The sequence below is a fragment of the Somniosus microcephalus genome, unplaced genomic scaffold (genome assembly GCF_052327205.1).
Source record: "Somniosus microcephalus isolate GS21.2 unplaced genomic scaffold, FLI_Smic_1.0 unresolved_chr7, whole genome shotgun sequence".
Lineage (NCBI taxonomy): Eukaryota > Metazoa > Chordata > Chondrichthyes > Squaliformes > Somniosidae > Somniosus > Somniosus microcephalus.
In genome coordinates, this window is record NW_028225185.1 from 44149713 (window position 1) to 44170905 (window position 21193).

The window sequence follows — 21193 nt, forward strand, 5'->3', positions numbered from 1 at the left end:
TGGTGTGGAATGTGGCATCGTCGGAGCAGATACGGCGGAGACGGAGAAACTGGGAGAATGGAATCGAGTCCTTACAGGAAGCGGGGTGGGAGGAAGTGTAGTCCAGGTAGCTGTGGGAGTCAGTGGGCTTGTAGTGAATATTGGTCGATAACCTATCCCCAGAGATGGAGACGGAGAAGTCGAGGAAGGGAAGGGAAGAGTCAGAGATGGACCATGTGAAGGTGAGGGAAGGGTGGAAATTGGAGGCAAATTGGTGAAATGACTATCTCCAACAAGCGAGAGTCTAACCACCTCCCCTTGACATTCAACGGCATTACCATCGCCGAATCCCCCACCATCAACATCCTGGGGGTCACCATTGACCAGAAACTTAACTGGACCAGCCACATAAATACTGTGGCAACAAGAGCAGGTCAGTGGCTGGGTATTCTGCAGCGAGTGTCTCGCCGCCTGACTCCCCAAAGCCTTTCCACCATCTACAAGGCACAAGTCAGGAGTGTGATGGAACGCTCTCCACTTGCCTGGATGAGTGCAGCTCCAACAACACTCAAGAAGCTCGACACCATCCAGGACAAAGCAGCCCACTTGATCGGCACCCCGTCCACCACCTTAAACATTCACTCCCTCCACCACCGGCGCACCGTGGCTGCAGTGTGGACCATCTACAAGATGCACTGCGGCAACTCGCCAAGGCTTCTTCGGCAGCACCTCCCAAACCCGCCACCTCTTCCACCTAGAAGGACAAGGGCAGCAGGCGCACGGGAACACCACCACCTCCAAGTTCCCCTCCAAGTCACACACACCATCCTGACTTGGAAATATATCGGCCGTTCCTTCATCGTCGCTGGGTCAAAATCCTGGAACTCCCTCCCTAACAGCGCTGTGGGAGCACCTTCACCACACGGACTGCAGCGGTTCAAGAAGGCGGCTCACCACCACCTTCTCCAGGGCGATTAGGGATGGGCAATAAATGCTGGGCCTTGCCAGCGACGCCCACATCTCATAAACAAAAAAAGGGGTCCTAAATGGCCGACCCCTTATCCTGAGACTGTGCCCCCTGGTTCTAGACTCTCCAGCCAGGGGGGAAACTGCCTCGCAGCACCTACCCTGTCAATCCCCCCTCAGAGTCTTATATGTTTCAATCAGATCACCTCTCATTCTTCTAAACTCCAGAGAGTATCGGCCCAATCTACTCAATCTCTCCTCATAGGACAATCCCCCCATCCCAGGAACCAGTCTGGTGAACCTTCGTTGCACTCCCTCTATGGCAAGTATATCCTTCCTTCGGTAAGGAGACCAAAACTGTCCACAATACTCCAGGTGTGGTCTCACCAAGGCCCTGTACAATTACTAGGCTTGGGGGCGGGAGATCTCCTGGGAGGGGCAAATCACCTCAATCTATCTGTGAAAGATGTGCCGGAGATTGTTGACATAGTTGTAACAAAACTGATGAGCAAAGGGTGTGGTTTATATCGGGTTACGGTAAAGTGTTCTGTGATATATCAGAGATTACGGTAAAGTGTTCTGTGATATATCAGAGATTACGGTAAAGTGTTCTGTGATATATCAGAGATTACGGTAAAGTGTTCTGTGATATATCAGAGATTACGGTAAAGTGTTCTGTGATATATCAGATTACGGTAAAGTGTTCTGTGATATATCAGATTACGGTAAAGTGTTCTGTGATATATCAGAGATTACGGTAAAGTGTTCTGTGATATATCAGATTACGGTAAAGGGTTCTGTGATATATCAGAGATTACGGTAAAGGGTTCTGTGATATATCAGATTACGGTAAAGGGTTGTGTGATATATATCAGAGATTACGGTAAAGTGTTCTGTGATATATCAGAGATTACGGTAAAGGGTTCTGTGATATATCAGATTACGGTAAAGTGTTCTGTGATATATCAGAGATTACGGTAAAGGGTTCTGTGATATATCAGATTGCGGTAAAGGGTTCTGTGATATATCAGAGATTACGGTAAAGTGTTCTGTGATATATCAGATTACGGTAAACTGTTCTGTGATATATCAGAGATTACGGTAAAGTGTTCTGTGATATATCAGAGATTACGGTAAAGTGTTCTGTGATATGTCAGAGATTACGGTAAAGTGTTCTGTGATATATCAGAGATTATGGTAACGGGTTCTGTGATATATCAGAGATTATGGTAAAGGGTTCTGTGATATATCAGAGATTACGGTAAAGTGTTCTGTGATATATCAGAGATTACGGTAAAGTGTTCTGTGATATATCAGAGATTATGGTAAAGTGTTCTGTGATATATCAGAGATTAAGGTAAAGTGTTCTGTGATATATCAGAGATTACGGTAAAGTGTTCTGTGATATAACAGATTACTGTAAAGGGTTCTGTGATATATCAGAGATTACGGTAAAGGGTTCTGTGATATGTCAGAGATTACGGTAAAGTGTTCTGTGATATATCAGAGATTATGGTAACGGGTTCTGTGATATATCAGAGATTATGGTAAAGGGTTCTGTGATATATCAGAGATTACGGTAAAGTGTTCTGTGATATATCAGAGATTACGGTAAAGTGTTCTGTGATATATCAGAGATTATGGTAAAGTGTTCTGTGATATATCAGAGATTATGGTAAAGTGTTCTGTGATATATCAGAGATTACGGTAAAGTGTTCTGCGATATAACAGATTACTGTAAAGGGTTCTGTGATATATCAGAGATTACGGTAAAGGGTTCTGTGATATATCAGAGATTACGGTAAAGGGTTCTGTGATATATCAGCGATTACAGCAAAGTGTACTGTGATATATCAGAGATTACGGTAAAGTGTTCTGTGATATATCAGAGATTACGGTAAAGGGTTCTGTGATATATCAGCGATTACAGCAAAGTGTTCTGTGATATATCAGAGATTACGGTAGTGTTCTGTGATATATCAGAGATTACGGTAAAGTGTTCTGTGATATGTCAGAGATTACGGTAAAGTGTTCTGTGATATATCAGAGATTATGGTAACGGGTTCTGTGATATATCAGAGATTATGGTAAAGGGTTCTGTGATATATCAGAGATTACGGTAAAGTGTTCTGTGATATATCAGAGATTACGGTAAAGTGTTCTGTGATATATCAGAGATTATGGTAAAGTGTTCTGTGATATATCAGAGATTACGGTAAAGGGTTCTGTGATATATCAGAGATTACGGTAAAGGGTTCTGTGATATATCAGCGATTACAGCAAAGTGTTCTGTGATATATCAGAGATTACGGTAAAGTGTTCTGTGATATATCAGAGATTACGGTAAAGGGTTCTGTGATATATCAGCGATTACAGCAAAGTGTTCTGTGATATATCAGAGATTACGGTAAAGTGTTCTGTGATATAACAGAGATTACGGCAAAGTGTTCTGTGATATATCAGAGATTACGGTAAAGTGTTCTGTGATATAACAGATTACTGTAAAGGGTTCTGTGATATATCAGAGATTACGGTAAAGTGTTCTGTGATATATCAGAGATTACGGTAAAGTGTTCTGTGATATATCAGAGATTATGATAAAGGGTTCTGTGATATATCGGCGATTACAGCAAAGTGTTCTGTGATATATCAGATATTACGGTAAAGTTTTCTGTGATATATCAGAGATTATGGCAAAGTGTTCTGTGATATATCAGAGATTATGGTAAGGACTGTGGGGAGGACACCTGTCATCCTTACCCAGGCTAGGCCTATAGGTGACTCCAGACCCACACCAACATGGTTGACTGTGGGATATATGCGGTATATCCCACAAGTGGCGGGGTGGGGTATCGAACAGTTGCAGTGTTATAGTGCTTGGTATATCAGTATGGGATATACCGTATAATGTGGGGGTATATAAGAGTGTGTTCGAATGTGGGGATGCAATGGTGCGTGTGTGTGATATTGTGATGTTTATCAGAGTGTGTTATTGTACAGGAATATATCAAAATGTTATGGGGGGTATATTAGGATGTTGTGGTGTTAGGGGACATCAGGATGTGTTACAGTATAGTGTATATCCACCTCTTTTAACACCCTAGGATGTAGGCCATCAGGCTCAGAGGATTTATCAGCTTTTAGTCCCATTACTTTCTCCAGTACTATTTCTTTGCCAGTACTAATTTCTTTACATTCCTCATTCTCGCCAGACCCTTGGTTCCCTTTCATTTCCAGAATATTTGTTGTGTCTTCTTCCGTGAAGACAGATACAAGGTGTTTATTTAATGCCATTTCCTTATTTCCCATTATAATTTCTCCTGTCTCTGCCTCTAAGGGACCCACATTTATTTCGCTAAACTATTTCTTTTTACATAACTATAGAAGCTTTTACAATCTGTTTTTATGTCTCTTGCTAATTGACTCTCATTTTATTTTATCTCTCGTTATCAAATTCGGGTTCCTCCTTGGCTGAATTCTAAAATCCTCAGGCTTGCTACCCTTTTTGGTGACATTATAAGCCTCTTCCTTTAATCTTCTCAAGGGCAGTTAGGGATGGACAATAAATGCTGGCTTTGCCATGAACGAATAAAAAATAAAATACTACCTTTAACTTCTTTAGTTAGCCATGGTTGGACCATTTTCCCCGTGGAATTTTTATTCCTTAAGGGAATGTGTATTAGTTGTGAATTATGAATTATTTCTTTAAATGTTTGCCACTGCTTATCTACCGTCATATCTTTTAATGTAGTTTCCCAACCTACCTTAGCCAACCCGCCTCTCATACTTACGTAGTTTGCTTTCTTCGGATTCAAGACTTAACTAAATCCCTCTCAAACTCAACATAAAATTCTATCATATTATGATCACTCTTCCCCAGAGGCTCCTTTGCTACAAGGTTATGAATGAACCCTGCCTCATTGCACAATACTATTGTTAGATTTACTGTGTTGTACGGCAGCATTTAAATCTGGCGACGCGGCGGCTTACAGAGCAGCTAGGACCAACCTAAAAAGGGTATCAGGACTGCCAAATGGAAACAGACACTGCGGATAGAGGATCACTTCCGCAACAACTCGGACCCCCGGCGCATGTGGCAAGGCATCCAGGCCATCACTGACTACAAGGGCAAAAACACCAGTCCCCCGGTCAGCGACGCCTCCCTTCCGGAGGAGCTTAACAACTTCTATGCTCGCTTCGACAGGGACAACAAGGAGCCGGCTACCAAAGCCTTGCCATCCCCGGAAGACCATGTGCTCACTCTGTCGACCTCCGACGTAAGGGCGCTTTACGCAGAGTGAACACACGAAAGGCTACTGGACCGGATAGCATCCCTGGACGGGTACTCAAGGAATGTGCTGATCAGCTGGCTGATGTCTTCACCGCCATCTTCAACCTGTCATTGGCCCAGGCAGTAGTCCCTACATGCTTCAAGACCGCCACCATCATTCCTGTGCCTAAACAAGCGGCTGTGACGTGTCTGAACGACTATCGACCTGTCGCACTCACACCCATCATAATGAAGTGTTTCGAGAGACTGGTCTTAGCCCACATCAAAGCCAGTGTTCCTGCCTCCCTTGACCAACACCAGTTTGCCTATCGGGCAAACAGATCAACAGAGGATGCAATCACTACTGCTCTACACTCGGCACTGAATCACCTAGATGGTAAGGAGACCTACATCAGAATGTTGTTTATAGACTACAGCTCAGCATTCAACACTATCGTCCCCAACAAGCTGGCCACCAAACTCCAAACTCTTGGCCTGAACACTTCCCTCTGCAACTGGACCCTGGACTTCCTAACAAACAGACCCCAGTCTGTCAAATTAGGCAACCACACCTCCCCCCCCGCTGACCCTGAACACGGGGGCCCCACAAGGATGTGTGCTGAGCCCCCTCCTCTACTCCCTCTTCACCCACGACTGTGTGGCTGTTCATGGTTCCAACACCATCATCAAGTTTGCAGATGACACCACGGTAGTAGGCCAGATCACCAACAACGATGAGTCAGCCTACAGGGAGGAGGTCCAGCATCTCGTGAAGTGATGCGCCGACAACAACCTGGCCCTTAACACCAAGAAAACAAAGGAAATAATCGTGGACTTCAGGAAATCCAAAGGCGGAAGTCACACCCCCATCCACATCAATGGGGCGGAGGTGGAAAGGGTGGCCAGCTTTAAGTTCCTCGGAGTCCACATCACGGAAGACCTCTCCTGGTCCCTCAACACCTCCTCTCTGGTGAAGAAGGCCCAGCAGCGCCTATATTTCTTGAGGAGGCTGAAGGGATGTAATCTGTCACCCCCGATCCTCTCTAACTTCTACCGCTGCACTATAGAGAGCATCCTGACAAACTGTATCACAGTATGGTATGGCAGCTGTAGCTCCCATGACCGGAAAGCCCTGCAGCGGGTAGTCAAAACTGCCCAACGCATTACCGGCACCCGGCTACCGACCATAGAACATATATATCAGAAACGCTGCCTACGGAGGGCACGGTCCATCATCAAAGACCCTACCCACCCCAGCCACAGTCTGTTCGCCCTCCTGCCATCTGGGAGACGCTACAGATGCATTCGCACCCGTACGACCAGATTTAGGAACAGCTTCTTTCCCAGGGCTGTCATCCTACTGAACTCCACAAATAAACACTAAAGCCTGCACATCTGCCGATGCACTTTATTATGGTCATATTTATGCTAATATATATGTACAAATGTATGTTGAAATGTTTATGTGTCCTAATCCAAATTGTACACTCTCGGGAGCCGCAAGCCTACATTTCATTGTACTTGTGCACTAACAATGACAATAAAAGTTGATTTGATTTGATTTGATTTTTGATTTGAGTGTGTCACAGTTTGGGATGTGGTCAGTGTGTTACCGTTTGTTGTACATCAGGACGCATTACAGTTGATGTTCCCCTCGAGTTCAATTTTGGGCGCGGGGCCCCATCAACCGGCCCATACAAGTTTCCGCGCATATGCATGGTTCTTTGATGCGCGGGACCTCCAGACCGTGAGCGTCACAGGTTACAGTGAGGGCTGTGCCAGTGTTCGACAGACTCACGTTCCTGACACCAGTGTTTTATCCGTGAGCAGGAATCATTGACAGCACCGTTGGGGAACGGAGACAAGTGGTGGCAGTGACTGGCGACGGAACGAACGACGGTCCCGCCTTGAAGAAAGCGGATGTCGGGTTTGCCATGGTAAGACGCCAACTGAGAATTTTCTCACCTCATCACCTCAGGACGTCCCAAAGCGCTTCACAGCCAATGAAGGACTTTTTTTGAAGTGTGGTCACTGTTGTAATGTAGGGAAACGCGGCAACCAATTTGTGCACAGCAAGCTCCCACAAACAGCAATGTGATAAATGACCGGATCATCTGTTTTTAGTGATGTTGATTGAGGGATAAATATTGGCCCCAGGACACCGGGGAGAACTCCCCACCCTGCTCTTCTTCCAATAGTGGCCATGGGATCTTTTACATCCACCTGAGAGGGCAGACGGGGGCCTCGGGTTTAACGTCTCATCCTGAAAGACTCCGACTGTCGGAGGGGCGGTATTGAGGGAGCGCCGCACTGTCGGAGGGGCAGTACTGAGGGAGCGCCGCACTGTCGGAGGGGCAGTACTGAAGGAGCGCCGCACTGTCGGAGGGGCGGTACTGAGGGAGCACCGCACTGTCGGAGGGGCAGTACTGAAGGAGCGCCGCACTGTCGGAGGGGCAGTGCTGAGGGAGCGCCCCACTGTCGGAGGGGCAGTACTGAGGGAGCGCCGCACTGTCGGAGGGGCAGTACTGAGGGAGCGCTGCACTGTCGGAGGGGCGGTACTGAGGGAGCGCCGCACTGTCGGAGGGGCTGTACTGAGGGAGCGCCGCACTGTCGGAGGGGCAGTACTGAGGGAGCTCTGCACTGTCGGAGGGGCAGTACTGAGGGAGCGCCGCACTGTCGGAGGGGCAGTACTGAGGGAGCGCCGCACTGTCGGAGGGGCGGTACTCAGGGAGCACCACACTGTCGGAGGGGCAGTACTGAGGGAGCGCCGCACTGTCGGAGGGGCTGTACTGAGGGAGCGCCGCACTGTCGGAGGGGAAGCACTGACGGAGCGCCGCACTGTCGGAGGGGCGGTACTGAGGGAGCGCCGCACTGTCGGAGGGGCAGCACTGAGGGAGCGCCGCACTGTCGGAGGGGCGGTACTGAGGGAGCGCCGCACTGTCGGAGGGGCGGTACTGAGGGAGCGCCGCACTGTCGGAGAGGCAGTACTGAGGGAGTGCCGCACTGTCGGAGGGGCAGCACTGAGGGAGCGCCGCACTGTTGGAGGGGCAGTACTGAGGGAGCACCGCACTGTCGGAGGGGCGGTACTTAGGGAGCGCCGCACTGTCGGTGGGGCAGCACTGAGGGAGCGCCGCACTGTCGGAGGGGCGGTACTGAGGGAGCGCCGCACTGTCGGAGGGGCGGTACTGAGGGAGCGCCGCACTGTCGGAGGGGCAGTACTGATGGAGCGCCGCACTGTCGGAGGGGCAGTACTGAGGGAGCGCCGCACTGTCGGAGGGGCAGTACTGATGGAGCGCCGCATTGTCGGAGGGGCAGTACTGAGGGAGTGCCGCACTGTCGGAGGGGCGGTACTGGGGGAGCACTGCAGTGTCGGAGGGGCGGTACTGAGGGAGCGCCGCACTGTCGGAGAGGCGGCACTGAGGGAGCGCCGCACTGTCAGAGGGGCAGTATTGAGGGAACGCCGCACTGTGGGAGGGGCAGTACTGAGGGAGCGCCGCACTGTCGGAGGGGCAGTACTGAGGGAGCGCCGCACTGTGGGAGGGGCAGTACTGAGGGAGCGCCGCACTGTCGGAGGGGCAGTACTGAGGGAGCGCCGCACTGTTGGAGGGGCAGTACTGAGGGAGCGCCGCACTGTTGGAGGGGCAGTACTGAGGAAGTGCCGCACTGTCGGAGGGCCAGTACTGAGGGAGCGCCGCACTGTTGGAGGGGCGGTACTGAGGGAGCGCCGCACTGTCGGAGGGGCAGTACTGAGGGAGTGCCGCACTGTCAGAGGGGCAGTACTGAGGGAGCACCGCACTGTCGGGGGGGCGGTACTGAGGGGGAGCCGCACTGTCGGAGCGGCAGTACTGAGGGTACGCCGCACTGTCGGAGGGGCGGTACTGAGGGAGCGCCGCACTGTCGGAGGGGCGGTACTGGGGGAGCACTGCACTGTCGGAGTGGCGGCACTGAGGGAGCGCCGCACTGTCAGAGGGGCAGTATTGAGGGAACGCCGCACTGTGGGAGGGGCAGTACTGAGGGAGCGCCGCACTGTCGGAGGGGCGGTACAGAGTGAGCGCCGCACTGTCGGAGTGGCGGCACTGAGGGAGCGCCGCACTGTCGGAGGGGCAGTACTGAGGGAGTGCCGCACTGTCAGAGGGGCAGTACTGAGGGAGTGCCGCACTGTCAGAGGGGCAGCACTGAGGGAGCGCTGCACTGTCAGAGGGGCAGTACTGAGGGAGCGCCGCACTGTCGGAGGGGAAGTACTGAGGGAGCGCCGCACTGCCGGAGAGGCAGTACTGAGGGAGCGCCGCACTGTCGGAGGGGCGGTACTGAGGGCGCGCCGCACTGTCGGAGGGGCGGTACTGAGGGAGCGCCGCACTGTCGGAGGGGCAGTACTGAGGGAGCGCTGCACTGTCGGAGAGGCAGTACTGAGGGAGCGCCGCACTGTCGGAGGGGCAGCACTGAGGGAGCACCGCACTGTCGGAGGGGCGGTACTGAGGGAGCACCGCACTATTGGAGGGGCAGTACTGAGGGAGCGCCGCACTGTCGGAGGGGATGCAGTGAGGGAGCACCGCACTGTCGGAGGGGCGGTACTTAGGGAGCGCCGCACTGTCGGAGGGGCGGTACTGAGCGAGCGCCGCACTGTCGGAGGGGCGGTACTGGGGGAGCACTGCACTGTCGGAGGGGCGGTACTGAGGGAGCGCTGCACTGTCGGAGTGGCGGCACTGAGGGAGCGCCGCACTGTCGGAGGGGCGGTACTGAGGGAGCGCCGCACTGTCGGAGGGGCGGTACTGAGGGAGTGCCGCACTGTCGGAGGGGCGTACTGAGGGAGCGCTGCACTGTCGGAGAGGCGGTACTGAGGGAGCGCCGCACTGTCGGAGGGGCAGTACTGAGGGAGTGCCGCACTGTCGGAGGGGCAGTACTGAGGGAGCACCGCACTGTCGGGGGGGCGGTACTGAGGGAGCGCCGCACTGTCGGAGGGGCTGTACTGAGGGAGCACCGCACTGTCGGAGGGGCGGTACTTAGGGAGCGCCGCACTGTCGGAGGGGCAGTACTGAGGGAGCACCGCACTGTCGGAGGGGCAGTACTGAGGGAGCGCCGCACTGTCGGAGGGGCGGTACTGGGGGAGCACTGCACTGTCGGAGGGGCGGTACTGAGGGAGCGCTGCACTGTCGGAGTGGCGGCACTGAAGATGCGCCGCACTGTCGGAGGGGCGGTACTGAGGGAGCGCCGCACTGTCGGAGGGGCGGTATTGAGGGAGCACTGCACTGTCGGAGGGGCGGTACTGAGGGAGCACTGCACTGTCGGAGGGGCAGTACTGAGGGAGCACTGCACTGTCGGAGGGGCGGTACTGAGGGAGCGCCGCACTGTGGGAGGGGCAGTACTGAGGGAGCGCCGCACTGTCGGAGGGGCAGTACTGAGGGAGCACTGCACTGTCGGAGGGGCGGTACTGAGGGAGCGCCGCACTGTCGGAGGGCCAGTACTGAGGGAGCGCCGCACTGTTGGAGTGGCGGTACTGAGGGAGCGCCGCACTGTCGGAGGGGCAGTACTGAGGGAGTGCCGCACTGTCAGAGGGGCAGTACTGAGGGAGCACTGCACTGTCGGGGGGGGCGGTACTGAGGGGGAGCCGCACTGTCGGAGCGGCAGTACTGAGGGAGCGCCGCACTGTCGGAGGGGCGGTACTGGGGGAGCACTGCACTGTCGGAGTGGCGGCACTGAGGGAGCGCCGCACTGTCAGAGGGGCAGTATTGAGGGAACGCCGCACTGTGGGAGGGGCAGTACTGAGGGAGCGCCGCACTGTCGGAGGGGCGGTACAGAGTGAGCGCCGCACTGTCGGAGTGGCGGCACTGAGGGAGCGCCGCACTGTCGGAGGGGCAGTACTGAGGGAGTGCCGCACTGTCAGAGGGGCAGCACTGAGGGAGCGCTGCACTGTCAGAGGGGCAGTACTGAGGGAGCGCCGCACTGTCGGAGGGGAAGTACTGAGGGAGCGCCGCACTGCCGGAGAGGCAGTACTGAGGGAGCGCCGCACTGTCGGAGGGGCGGTACTGAGGGCGCGCCGCACTGTCGGAGGGGCGGTACTGAGGGAGCGCCGCACTGTCGGAGGGGCAGTACTGAGGGAGCGCTGCACTGTCGGAGAGGCAGTACTGAGGGAGCGCCGCACTGTCGGAGGGGCAGCACTGAGGGAGCACTGCACTGTCGGAGGGGCGGTACTGAGGGAGCACCGCACTATTGGAGGGGCAGTACTGAGGGAGCGCCGCACTGTCGGAGGGGATGCAGTGAGGGAGCACCGCACTGTCGGAGGGGCGGGTACTTAGGGAGCGCCGCACTGTCGGAGGGGCGGTACTGAGCGAGCGCCGCACTGTCGGAGGGGCGGTACTGGGGGAGCACTGCACTGTCGGAGGGGCGGTACTGAGGGAGCGCTGCACTGTCGGAGTGGCGGCACTGAGGGAGCGCCGCACTGTCGGAGGGGCGGTACTGAGGGAGTGCCGCACTGTCGGAGGGGCGGTACTTAGGGAGCGCCGCACTGTCGGAGGGGCGGCACTGAGGGAGTGCCGCACTGTCGGAGGGGCGTACTGAGGGAGCGCTGCACTGTCGGAGAGGCGGTACTGAGGGAGCGCCGCACTGTCGGAGGGGCAGTACTGAGGGAGTGCCGCACTGTCGGAGGGGCAGTACTGAGGGAGCACCGCACTGTCGGGGGGGGCGGTACTGAGGGAGCGCCGCACTGTCGGAGGGGCTGTACTGAGGGAGCACCGCACTGTCGGAGGGGCGGTACTTAGGGAGCGCCGCACTGTCGGAGGGGCAGTACTGAGGGAGCACCGCACTGTCGGAGGGGCAGTACTGAGGGAGCGCCGCACTGTCGGAGGGGCGGTACTGGGGGAGCACTGCACTGTCGGAGGGGCGGTACTGAGGGAGCGCTGCACTGTCGGAGTGGCGGCACTGAAGATGCGCCGCACTGTCGGAGGGGCGGTACTGAGGGAGCGCCGCACTGTCGGAGGGGCGGTATTGAGGGAGCACTGCACTGTCGGAGGGGCGGTACTGAGGGAGCACTGCACTGTCGGAGGGGCAGTACTGAGGGAGCACTGCACTGTCGGAGGGGCGGTACTGAGGGAGCGCCGCACTGTGGGAGGGGCAGTACTGAGGGAGCGCCGCACTGTCGGAGGGGCAGTACTGAGGGAGCACTGCACTGTCGGAGGGGCGGTACTGAGGGAGCGCCGCACTGTCGGAGGGCCAGTACTGAGGGAGCGCCGCACTGTTGGAGGGGCGGTACTGAGGGAGCGCCGCACTGTCGGAGGGGCAGTACTGAGGGAGTGCCGCACTGTCAGAGGGGCAGTACTGAGGGAGCACCGCACTGTCGGGGGGGGCGGTACTGAGGGGGAGCCGCACTGTCGGAGCGGCAGTACTGAGGGTACACCGCACTGTCGGAGGGGCGGTACTGAGGGAGCGCCGCACTGTCGGAGGGGCGGTACTGGGGGAGCACTGCACTGTCGGAGTGGCGGCACTGAGGGAGCGCCGCACTGTCAGAGGGGCAGTATTGAGGGAACGCCGCACTGTGGGAGGGGCAGTACTGAGGGAGCGCCGCACTGTCGGAGGGGCGGTACAGAGTGAGCGCCGCACTGTCGGAGTGGCGGCACTGAGGGAGCGCCGCACTGTCGGAGGGGCAGTACTGAGGGAGTGCCGCACTGTCAGAGGGGCAGCACTGAGGGAGCGCTGCACTGTCAGAGGGCCAGTACTGAGGGAGCGCCGCACTGTCGGAGGGGAAGTACTGAGGGAGCGCCGCACTGCCGGAGAGGCAGTACTGAGGGAGCGCCGCACTGTCGGAGGGGCGGGTACTGAGGGAGCGCCGCACTGTCGGAGGGGATGCAGTGAGGGAGCACCGCACTGTCGGAGGGGCGGTACTTAGGGAGCGCCGCACTGTCGGAGGGGCGGTACTGAGCGAGCGCCGCACTGTCGGAGGGGGCGGTACTGGGGGAGCACTGCACTGTCGGAGGGGCGGTACTGAGGGAGCGCTGCACTGTCGGAGTGGCGGCACTGAGGGAGCGCCGCACTGTCGGAGGGGCGGTACTGAGGGAGCGCCGCACTGTCGGAGGGGCGGTACTGAGGGAGTGCCGCACTGTCGGAGGGGCGTACTGAGGGAGCGCTGCACTGTCGGAGAGGCGGTACTGAGGGAGCGCCGCACTGTCGGAGGGGCAGTACTGAGGGAGTGCCGCACTGTCGGAGGGGCAGTACTGAGGGAGCACCGCACTGTCGGGGGGGCGGTACTGAGGGAGCGCCGCACTGTCGGAGGGGCAGTACTGGGGGAGCACTGCACTGTCGGAGGGGCGGTACTGAGGGAGCGCTGCACTGTCGGAGTGGCGGCACTGAAGATGCGCCGCACTGTCAGAGGGGCAGTATTGAGGGAACGCCGCACTGTGGGAGTGGCAGTACTGAGGGAGCGCCGCACTGTCGGAGGGGCAGTACTGAGGGAGCGCCGCACTGTCGGAGGGGCAGTACTGAGGGAGCGCCGCACTGTTGGAGGGGCAGTACTGAGGAAGTGCCGCACTGTCGGAGGGGCAGTACTGAGGGAGCGCCGCACTGTTGGAGGGGCGGTACTGAGGGAGCGCCGCACTGTCGGAGGGGCAGTACTGGGGGAGTGCCGCAGTGTTGGAGGGGCGGTACTGAGGGAGCACTGCACTGTCGGAGGGGCGGTACTGAGGGAGTGCCGCACTGTCGGAGGGGCGTACTGAGGGAGCGCTGCACTGTCGGAGGGGCGGTACTGAGGGAGCACCGCACTGTTGGAGGGGAAGTACTGAGGGAGCGCCGCACTGTCGGAGGGGCTGTACTGAGGGAGCACCGCACTGTCGGAGGGGCAGTACTGAGGGAACGCCGCACTGTTGGAGGGGCGGTACTGAGGGAGCGCCGCACTGTCGGAGTGGCGGCACTGAGGGAGCGCCGCACTGTCAGAGGGGGCAGTACTGAGGGAACGCCGCTCTGTCGGAGGGGCAGCACTGAGGGAGCGCCGCACTGTCGGAGAGGCAGTACTGAGGGAGCGCCGCACTGTCGGAGGGGGCAGCACTGAGGGAGCGCCGCACTGTCGGAGGAGCGGTACTGAGGGAGCACCGCACTGTCGGAGGGGCGGTACTTAGGGAGCGCCGCACTGTCGGAGGGGCAGTACTGAGGGAGCGCCGCACTGTCGGAGGGGCAGTACTGAGAGAGTGCCGCACTGTCGGAGGGGTCAGTAGTGATGGAGCGCCGCACTGTCGGAGGGGGCGGTACTTAGGGAGCGCCGCACTGTCGGAGGGGCAGTACTGAGGGAGCGCCGCACTGTCGGAGGGGCAGTACTGAGAGAGTGCCGCACTGTCGGAGGGTCAGTACTGATGGAGCGCCGCACTGTCGGAGGGGGGCGGTACTGAGGGAGCACTGCACTGTCGGAGGGGCGGGTACTGAGGGAGCGCCCGCACTGTCGGAGTGTCAGTACTGATGGAGCGCCGCACTGTCGGAGGGGGAGTACTGAGGGAGCGCCGCACTGTCGGAGGGGCAGTACTGAGGGAGCACTGCACTGTCGGAGGTGCGGTACTGAGGGAGCACCGCACTGTCGGGGGGTCGGTACTGAGGGGCAGTACTGAGGGAGTGCTGCACTGTCGGAGGGGCGGTACTGAGGGAGCGCTGCACTGTCGGAGGGGCAGTACCGATGGAGCGCCGCACTGTCGGAGGGGCAGTACTGAGGGAGCGCTGCACTGTCGGAGGGGCAGTACTGAGGGAGCGCCGCACTGTCGGAGGGGGCGGTACTGAGGGAGTGCCACACTGTCGGAGGGGCAGTAGTGAGGGAGCGCCGCACTGTCGGAGGGGCGGTACTGAGGGAGCGCCGCACTGTCGGAGGGGGCGGGTACTGGGGGAGCACTGCAGTGTCGGAGGGGCGGGGGTACTGAGGGAGCGCTGCACTGTCGGAGTGGCGGCACTGAGGGAGCGACGCACTGTCAGAGGGGCAGTAGTGAGGGAACGCCGCACTGTGGGAGGGGCAGTACTGAGGGAGCGCCGCACTGTCGGAGGGGCAGTACTGAGGGAGCGCCGCACTGTGGGAGGGGCAGTACTGAGGGAGCGCCGCACTGTCGGAGGGCAGTACTGAGGGAGCGCCGCACTGTTGGAGGGGCAGTACTGAGGGAGCGCCGCACTGTTGGAGGGGCAGCACTGAGGAAGTGCCGCACTGTCGGAGGGCCAGTACTGAGGGAGTGCCGCACTGTTGGAGGGGCGGGTACTGAGGGAGCGCCGCACTGTCGGAGGGGCAGTACTGAGGGAGTGCCGCACTGTCGGAGGGGCAGTACTGAGGGGAGCGCCGCACTGTCGGAGGGGCAGTACTGAGGGAGTGCCGCACTGTCGAAGGGGCGGTACTGAGGGTGCGCCGCACTGTCGGAGGGGCAGTACTGAGGGTACGCCGCACTGTCGGAGGGGCAGCACTGATGGAGCGCCGCACTGTCGGAGGGGGCGGTACTGGGGGAGCACTGCACTGTCGGAGTGGCGTCACTGAGGGAGCGCCGCACTGTCAGAGGGGCAGTATTGATGGAACGCCGCACTGTGGGAGGGGCAGTACTGAGGGAGCGCCGCACTGTCGGAGGGGGCGGTACTGAGGGAGCGCCGCACTGTCAGAGGGGCAGTGCTGAGGGAACGCCGCACTGTGGGAGGGGCAGGACTGAGGGAGCGCCGCACTGTGGGAGGGGCGGGTACTGAGGGAGCGCCGCACTGTCAGAGGGGCAGTGCTGAGGGAACGCCGCACTGTGGGAGGGGCAGTACTGAGGGAGCGCCGCACTGTGGGAGGGGCAGTACTGAGGGAGCACCGCACGGTCGGAGGGGCAGTACTGAGGGAGCGCCGCACTGTCGGAGGGGGGCGGGGGGTACTGAGGGAGCGCCGCACTGTCGGAGGGGGCGGTACTGAGGGAGCACCGCACTGTCGGAGGGGCGGTACTGAGGGAACGCCGCACTGTCGGAGTGGCGGCACTGAGGGTGCGCCGCACTGTCGGAGGGGCAGTACTGAGGGAGCGCCGCACTGTCGGAGGGGGCAGTACTGAGGGAGCGCCGCACTGTCGGAGGGGCAGTACTGAGGGAGCGCCGCACTGTTGGAGGGGCAGTACTGAGGGAGCGCCGCACTGTCGGAGGGGCAGTACTGAGGGAGCGCCGCACTGTTGGAGGGGCAGTACTGGGGGAGTGCCGCACTGTCGGAGGGGCGGTACTGAGGGAGCGCCGCACTGTTGGAGCGGCAGTACTGAGGGAGCGCCGCAATGTCGGAGGGGGCGGTACTGAGGGAGCGCCGCACTGTCGGAGGGGCGGTACTGAGGGAGCGCCGCACTGTCGGAGGGGCGGTATTGAGGGAGCACTGCACTGTCGGAGGGGGCGGTACTGAGGGAGCACTGCACTGTCGGAGGGGCGGTACTGAGGGAGCGCCGCACTGTCGGAGGGGCAGTACTGAGGGAGGACTGCACTGTCGGAGGGGCGGGTACTGAGGGAGCGCCGCACTGTCGGAGGGGCAGTACTGAGGGAGCACTGCACTGTCGGAGGGGCGGTACTGAGGGAGCGCCGCACTGTCGGAGGGGCGGTATTGAGGGAGCGCCGCACTGTCGGAGGGGCGGTACGGAGGGAGTGCCGCACTGTCGGAGGGGCAGTACTGAGGGAGCGCCGTACTGCCGGAGGGGAGGTACTGGGGGAGCACTGCACTGTCGGATGGGCGGCACTGAGGGAGCGCCGCACTGTCGGAGGGGCGGTATTGAGGGAGCGCCGCACTGTCGGAGGGGCGGTACTGAGGGAGTGCCGCACTGTCGGAGGGGCAGTACTGAGGGAGCGCCGTACTGCCGGAGGGGGCGGTACTGGGGGAGCACTGCACTGTCGGATGGGCGGGCACTGAGGGAGTGCTGCACTGTCGGAGTGGCGGCACTGAGGGAGCGCCGCACTGTCAGAGGGGCAGTACTGAGGGAGCGCCGCACTGTTGGAGGGGCAGTACTGAGGAAGTGCCGCAGTGTCGGAGGGGCAGTACTGAGGGAGCGCCGCACTGTTGGAGGGGCGGTACTGAGGGAGCGCCGCACTGTCGGAGGGGCAGTACTGAGGGAGCGCCGCACTGTCGGAGGGGCTGTACTGAGGGAGCACCGCACTGTCGGAGGGGCGGTACTTAGGGAGCGCCGCACTGTCGGAGGGGCAGTACTGAGGGAGCACCGCACTGTCGGAGGGGCAGTACTGAGGGAGCGCCGCACTGTCGGAGGGGCGGGTACTGGGGGAGCACTGCACTGTCGGAGGGGCGGGTACTGAGGGAGCGCTGCACTGTCGGAGTGGCGGCACTGAAGATGCGCCGCACTGTCGGAGGGGCGGTACTGAGGGAGCGCCGCACTGTCGGAGGGGCGGGTATTGAGGGAGCACTGCACTGTCGGAGGGGCGGTACTGAGGGAGCACTGCACTGTCGGAGGGGCAGTACTGAGGGAGCACTGCAACTGTCGGAGGGGCGGGTACTGAGGGAGCGCCGCACTGTGGGAGGGGCAGTACTGAGGGAGCGCCGCACTGTCGGAGGGGCAGTACTGAGGGAGCACTGCACTGTCGGAGGGGCGGTACTGAGGGAGCGCCGCACTGTCGGAGGGCCAGTACTGAGGGAGCGCCGCACTGTTGGAGTGGCGGTACTGAGGGAGCGCCGCACTGTCGGAGGGGCAGTACTGAGGGAGTGCCGCACTGTCAGAGGGGCAGTACTGAGGGAGCACTGCACTGTCGGGGGGGGCGGTACTGAGGGGGAGCCGCACTGTCGGAGCGGCAGTACTGAGGGAGCGCCGCACTGTCGGAGGGGCGGTACTGGGGGGAGCACTGCACTGTCGGAAGTGGCGGCACTGAGGGGAGCGCCGCACTGTCAGAGGGGCAGTATTGAGGGAACGCCGCACTGTGGGAGGGGCAGTACTGAGGGAGCGCCGCACTGTCGGAGGGGCGGTACAGAGTGAGCGCCGCACTGTCGGAGTGGCGGCACTGAGGGAGCGCCGCACTGTCGGAGGGGCAGTACTGAGGGAGTGCCGCACTGTCAGAGGGGCAGCACTGAGGGAGCGCTGCACTGTCAGAGGGGCAGTACTGAGGGAGCGCCGCACTGTCGGAGGGGAAGTACTGAGGGAGCGCCGCACTGCCGGAGAGGCAGTACTGAGGGAGCGCCGCACTGTCGGAGGGGCGGGTACTGAGGGCGCGCCGCACTGTCGGAGGGGCGGTACTGAGGGAGCGCCGCACTGTCGGAGGGGCAGTACTGAGGGAGCGCTGCACTGTCGGAGAGGCAGTACTGAGGGAGCGCCGCACTGTCGGAGGGGCAGCACTGAGGGAGCACTGCACTGTCGGAGGGGCGGTACTGAGGGAGCACCGCACTATTGGAGGGGCAGTACTGAGGGGAGCGCCGCACTGTCGGAGGGGATGCAGTGAGGGAGCACCGCACTGTCGGAGGGGCGGTACTTAGGGAGCGCCGCACTGTCGGAGGGGCGGTACTGAGCGAGCGCCGCACTGTCGGAGGGGGCGGTACTGGGGGAGCACTGCACTGTCGGAGGGGCGGGTACTGAGGGAGCGCTGCACTGTCGGAGTGGCGGCACTGAGGGAGCGCCGCACTGTCGGAGGGGGCGGTACTGAGGGAGTGCCGCACTGTCGGAGGGGCGGTACTTAGGGAGCGCCGCACTGTCGGAGGGGCGGCACTGAGGGAGTGCCGCACTGTCGGAGGGGCGTACTGAGGGAGCGCTGCACTGTCGGAGAGGCGGGTACTGAGGGAGCGCCGCACTGTCGGAGGGGCAGTACTGAGGGAGTGCCGCACTGTCGGAGGGGCAGTACTGAGGGAGCACCGCACTGTCGGGGGGGCGGTACTGAGGGAGCGCCGCACTGTCGGAGGGGCTGTACTGAGGGAGCACCGCACTGTCGGAGGGGCGGTACTTAGGGAGCGCCGCACTGTCGGAGGGGCAGTACTGAGGGAGCACCGCACTGTCGGAGGGGCAGTACTGAGGGAGCGCCGCACTGTCGGAGGGGGCGGTACTGGGGGAGCACTGCACTGTCGGAGGGGGCGGTACTGAGGGAGCGCTGCACTGTCGGAGTGGCGGCACTGAAGATGCGCCGCACTGTCGGAGGGGCGGTACTGAGGGAGCGCCGCACTGTCGGAGGGGCGGTATTGAGGGAGCACTGCACTGTCGGAGGGGCGGTACTGAGGGAGCACTGCACTGTCGGAGGGGCAGTACTGAGGGAGCACTGCACTGTCGGAGGGGCGGTACTGAGGGAGCGCCGCACTGTGGGAGGGGCAGTACTGAGGGAGCGCCGCACTGTCGGAGGGGCAGTACTGAGGGAGCACTGCACTGTCGGAGGGGCGGTACTGAGGGAGCGCCGCACTGTCGGAGGGCCAGTACTGAGGGAGCGCCGCACTGTTGGAGGGGCGGTACTGAGGGAGCGCCGCACTGTCGGAGGGGCAGTACTGAGGGAGTGCCGCACTGTCAGAGGGGCAGTACTGAGGGAGCACCGCACTGTCGGGGGGGCGGGTACTGAGGGGGGAGCCGCACTGTCGGAGCGGCAGTACTGAGGGTACACCGCACTGTCGGAGGGGGCGGTACTGAGGGAGCGCCGCACTGTCGGAGGGGCGGTACTGGGGGAGCACTGCACTGTCGGAGTGGCGGCACTGAGGGAGCGCCGCACTGTCAGAGGGGCAGTATTGAGGGAACGCCGCACTGTGGGAGGGGCAGTACTGAGGGAGCGCCGCACTGTCGGAGGGGGCGGTACAGAGTGAGCGCCGCACTGTCGGAGTGGCGGCACTGAGGGAGCGCCGCACTGTCGGAGGGGCAGTACTGAGGGAGTGCCGCACTGTCAGAGGGGCAGCACTGAGGGAGCGCTGCACTGTCAGAGGGCCAGTACTGAGGGAGCGCCGCACTGTCGGAGGGGAAGTACTGAGGGAGCGCCGCACTGCCGGAGAGGCAGTACTGAGGGAGCGCCGCACTGTCGGAGGGGCGGTACTGAGGGAGCGCCGCACTGTCGGAGGGGATGCAGTGAGGGAGCACCGCACTGTCGGAGGGGCGGTACTTAGGGAGCGCCGCACTGTCGGAGGGGCGGTACTGAGCGAGCGCCGCACTGTCGGAGGGGGCGGTACTGGGGGAGCACTGCACTGTCGGAGGGGCGGTACTGAGGGAGCGCTGCACTGTCGGAGTGGCGGCACTGAGGGAGCGCCGCACTGTCGGAGGGGCGGTACTGAGGGAGCGCCGCACTGTCGGAGGGGCGGTACTGAGGGAGTGCCGCACTGTCGGAGGGGCGTACTGAGGGAGCGCTGCACTGTCGGAGAGGCGGTACTGAGGGAGCGCCGCACTGTCGGAGGGGCAGTACTGAGGGAGTGCCGCACTGTCGGAGGGGCAGTACTGAGGGAGCACCGCACTGTCGGGGGGGCGGTACTGAGGGAGCGCCGCACTGTCGGAGGGGCAGTACTGGGGGAGCACTGCACTGTCGGAGGGGCGGTACTGAGGGAGCGCTGCACTGTCGGAGTGGCGGCACTGAAGATGCGCCGCACTGTCAGAGGGGCAGTATTGAGGGAACGCCGCACTGTGGGAGTGGCAGTACTGAGGGAGCGCCGCACTGTCGGAGGGGCAGTACTGAGGGAGCGCCGCACTGTCGGAGGGGCAGTACTGAGGGAGCGCCGCACTGTTGGAGGGGCAGTACTGAGGAAGTGCCGCACTGTCGGAGGGGCAGTACTGAGGGAGCGCCGCACTGTTGGAGGGGCGGTACTGAGGGAGCGCCGCACTGTCGGAGGGGCAGTACTGGGGGGAGTGCCGCAGTGTTGGAGGGGCGGTACTGAGGGAGCACTGCACTGTCGGAGGGGGCGGTACTGAGGGAGTGCCGCACTGTCGGAGGGGCGTACTGAGGGAGCGCTGCACTGTCGGAGGGGCGGTACTGAGGGAGCACCGCACTGTTGGAGGGGGAAGTACTGAGGGAGCGCCGCACTGTCGGAGGGGCTGTACTGAGGGAGCACCGCACTGTCGGAGGGGCAGTACTGAGGGAACGCCGCACTGT

At 60.5% G+C, this 21193-nt stretch overlaps 1 protein-coding gene across 1 annotated transcript in view; it reads left to right on the forward strand.

Moving 5' to 3' along the window:
- Positions 1-21193, forward strand: part of LOC147086856 (plasma membrane calcium-transporting ATPase 3-like) — a 158234-nt gene that overhangs the window by 125911 nt on the left and 11130 nt on the right. The window contains exon 15 of the mRNA XM_085978341.1: positions 7046-7152. Within this exon, the coding sequence (XP_085834467.1) occupies positions 7046-7152 (107 nt within the window). The remainder of the gene's footprint in view (positions 1-7045; positions 7153-21193) is intronic.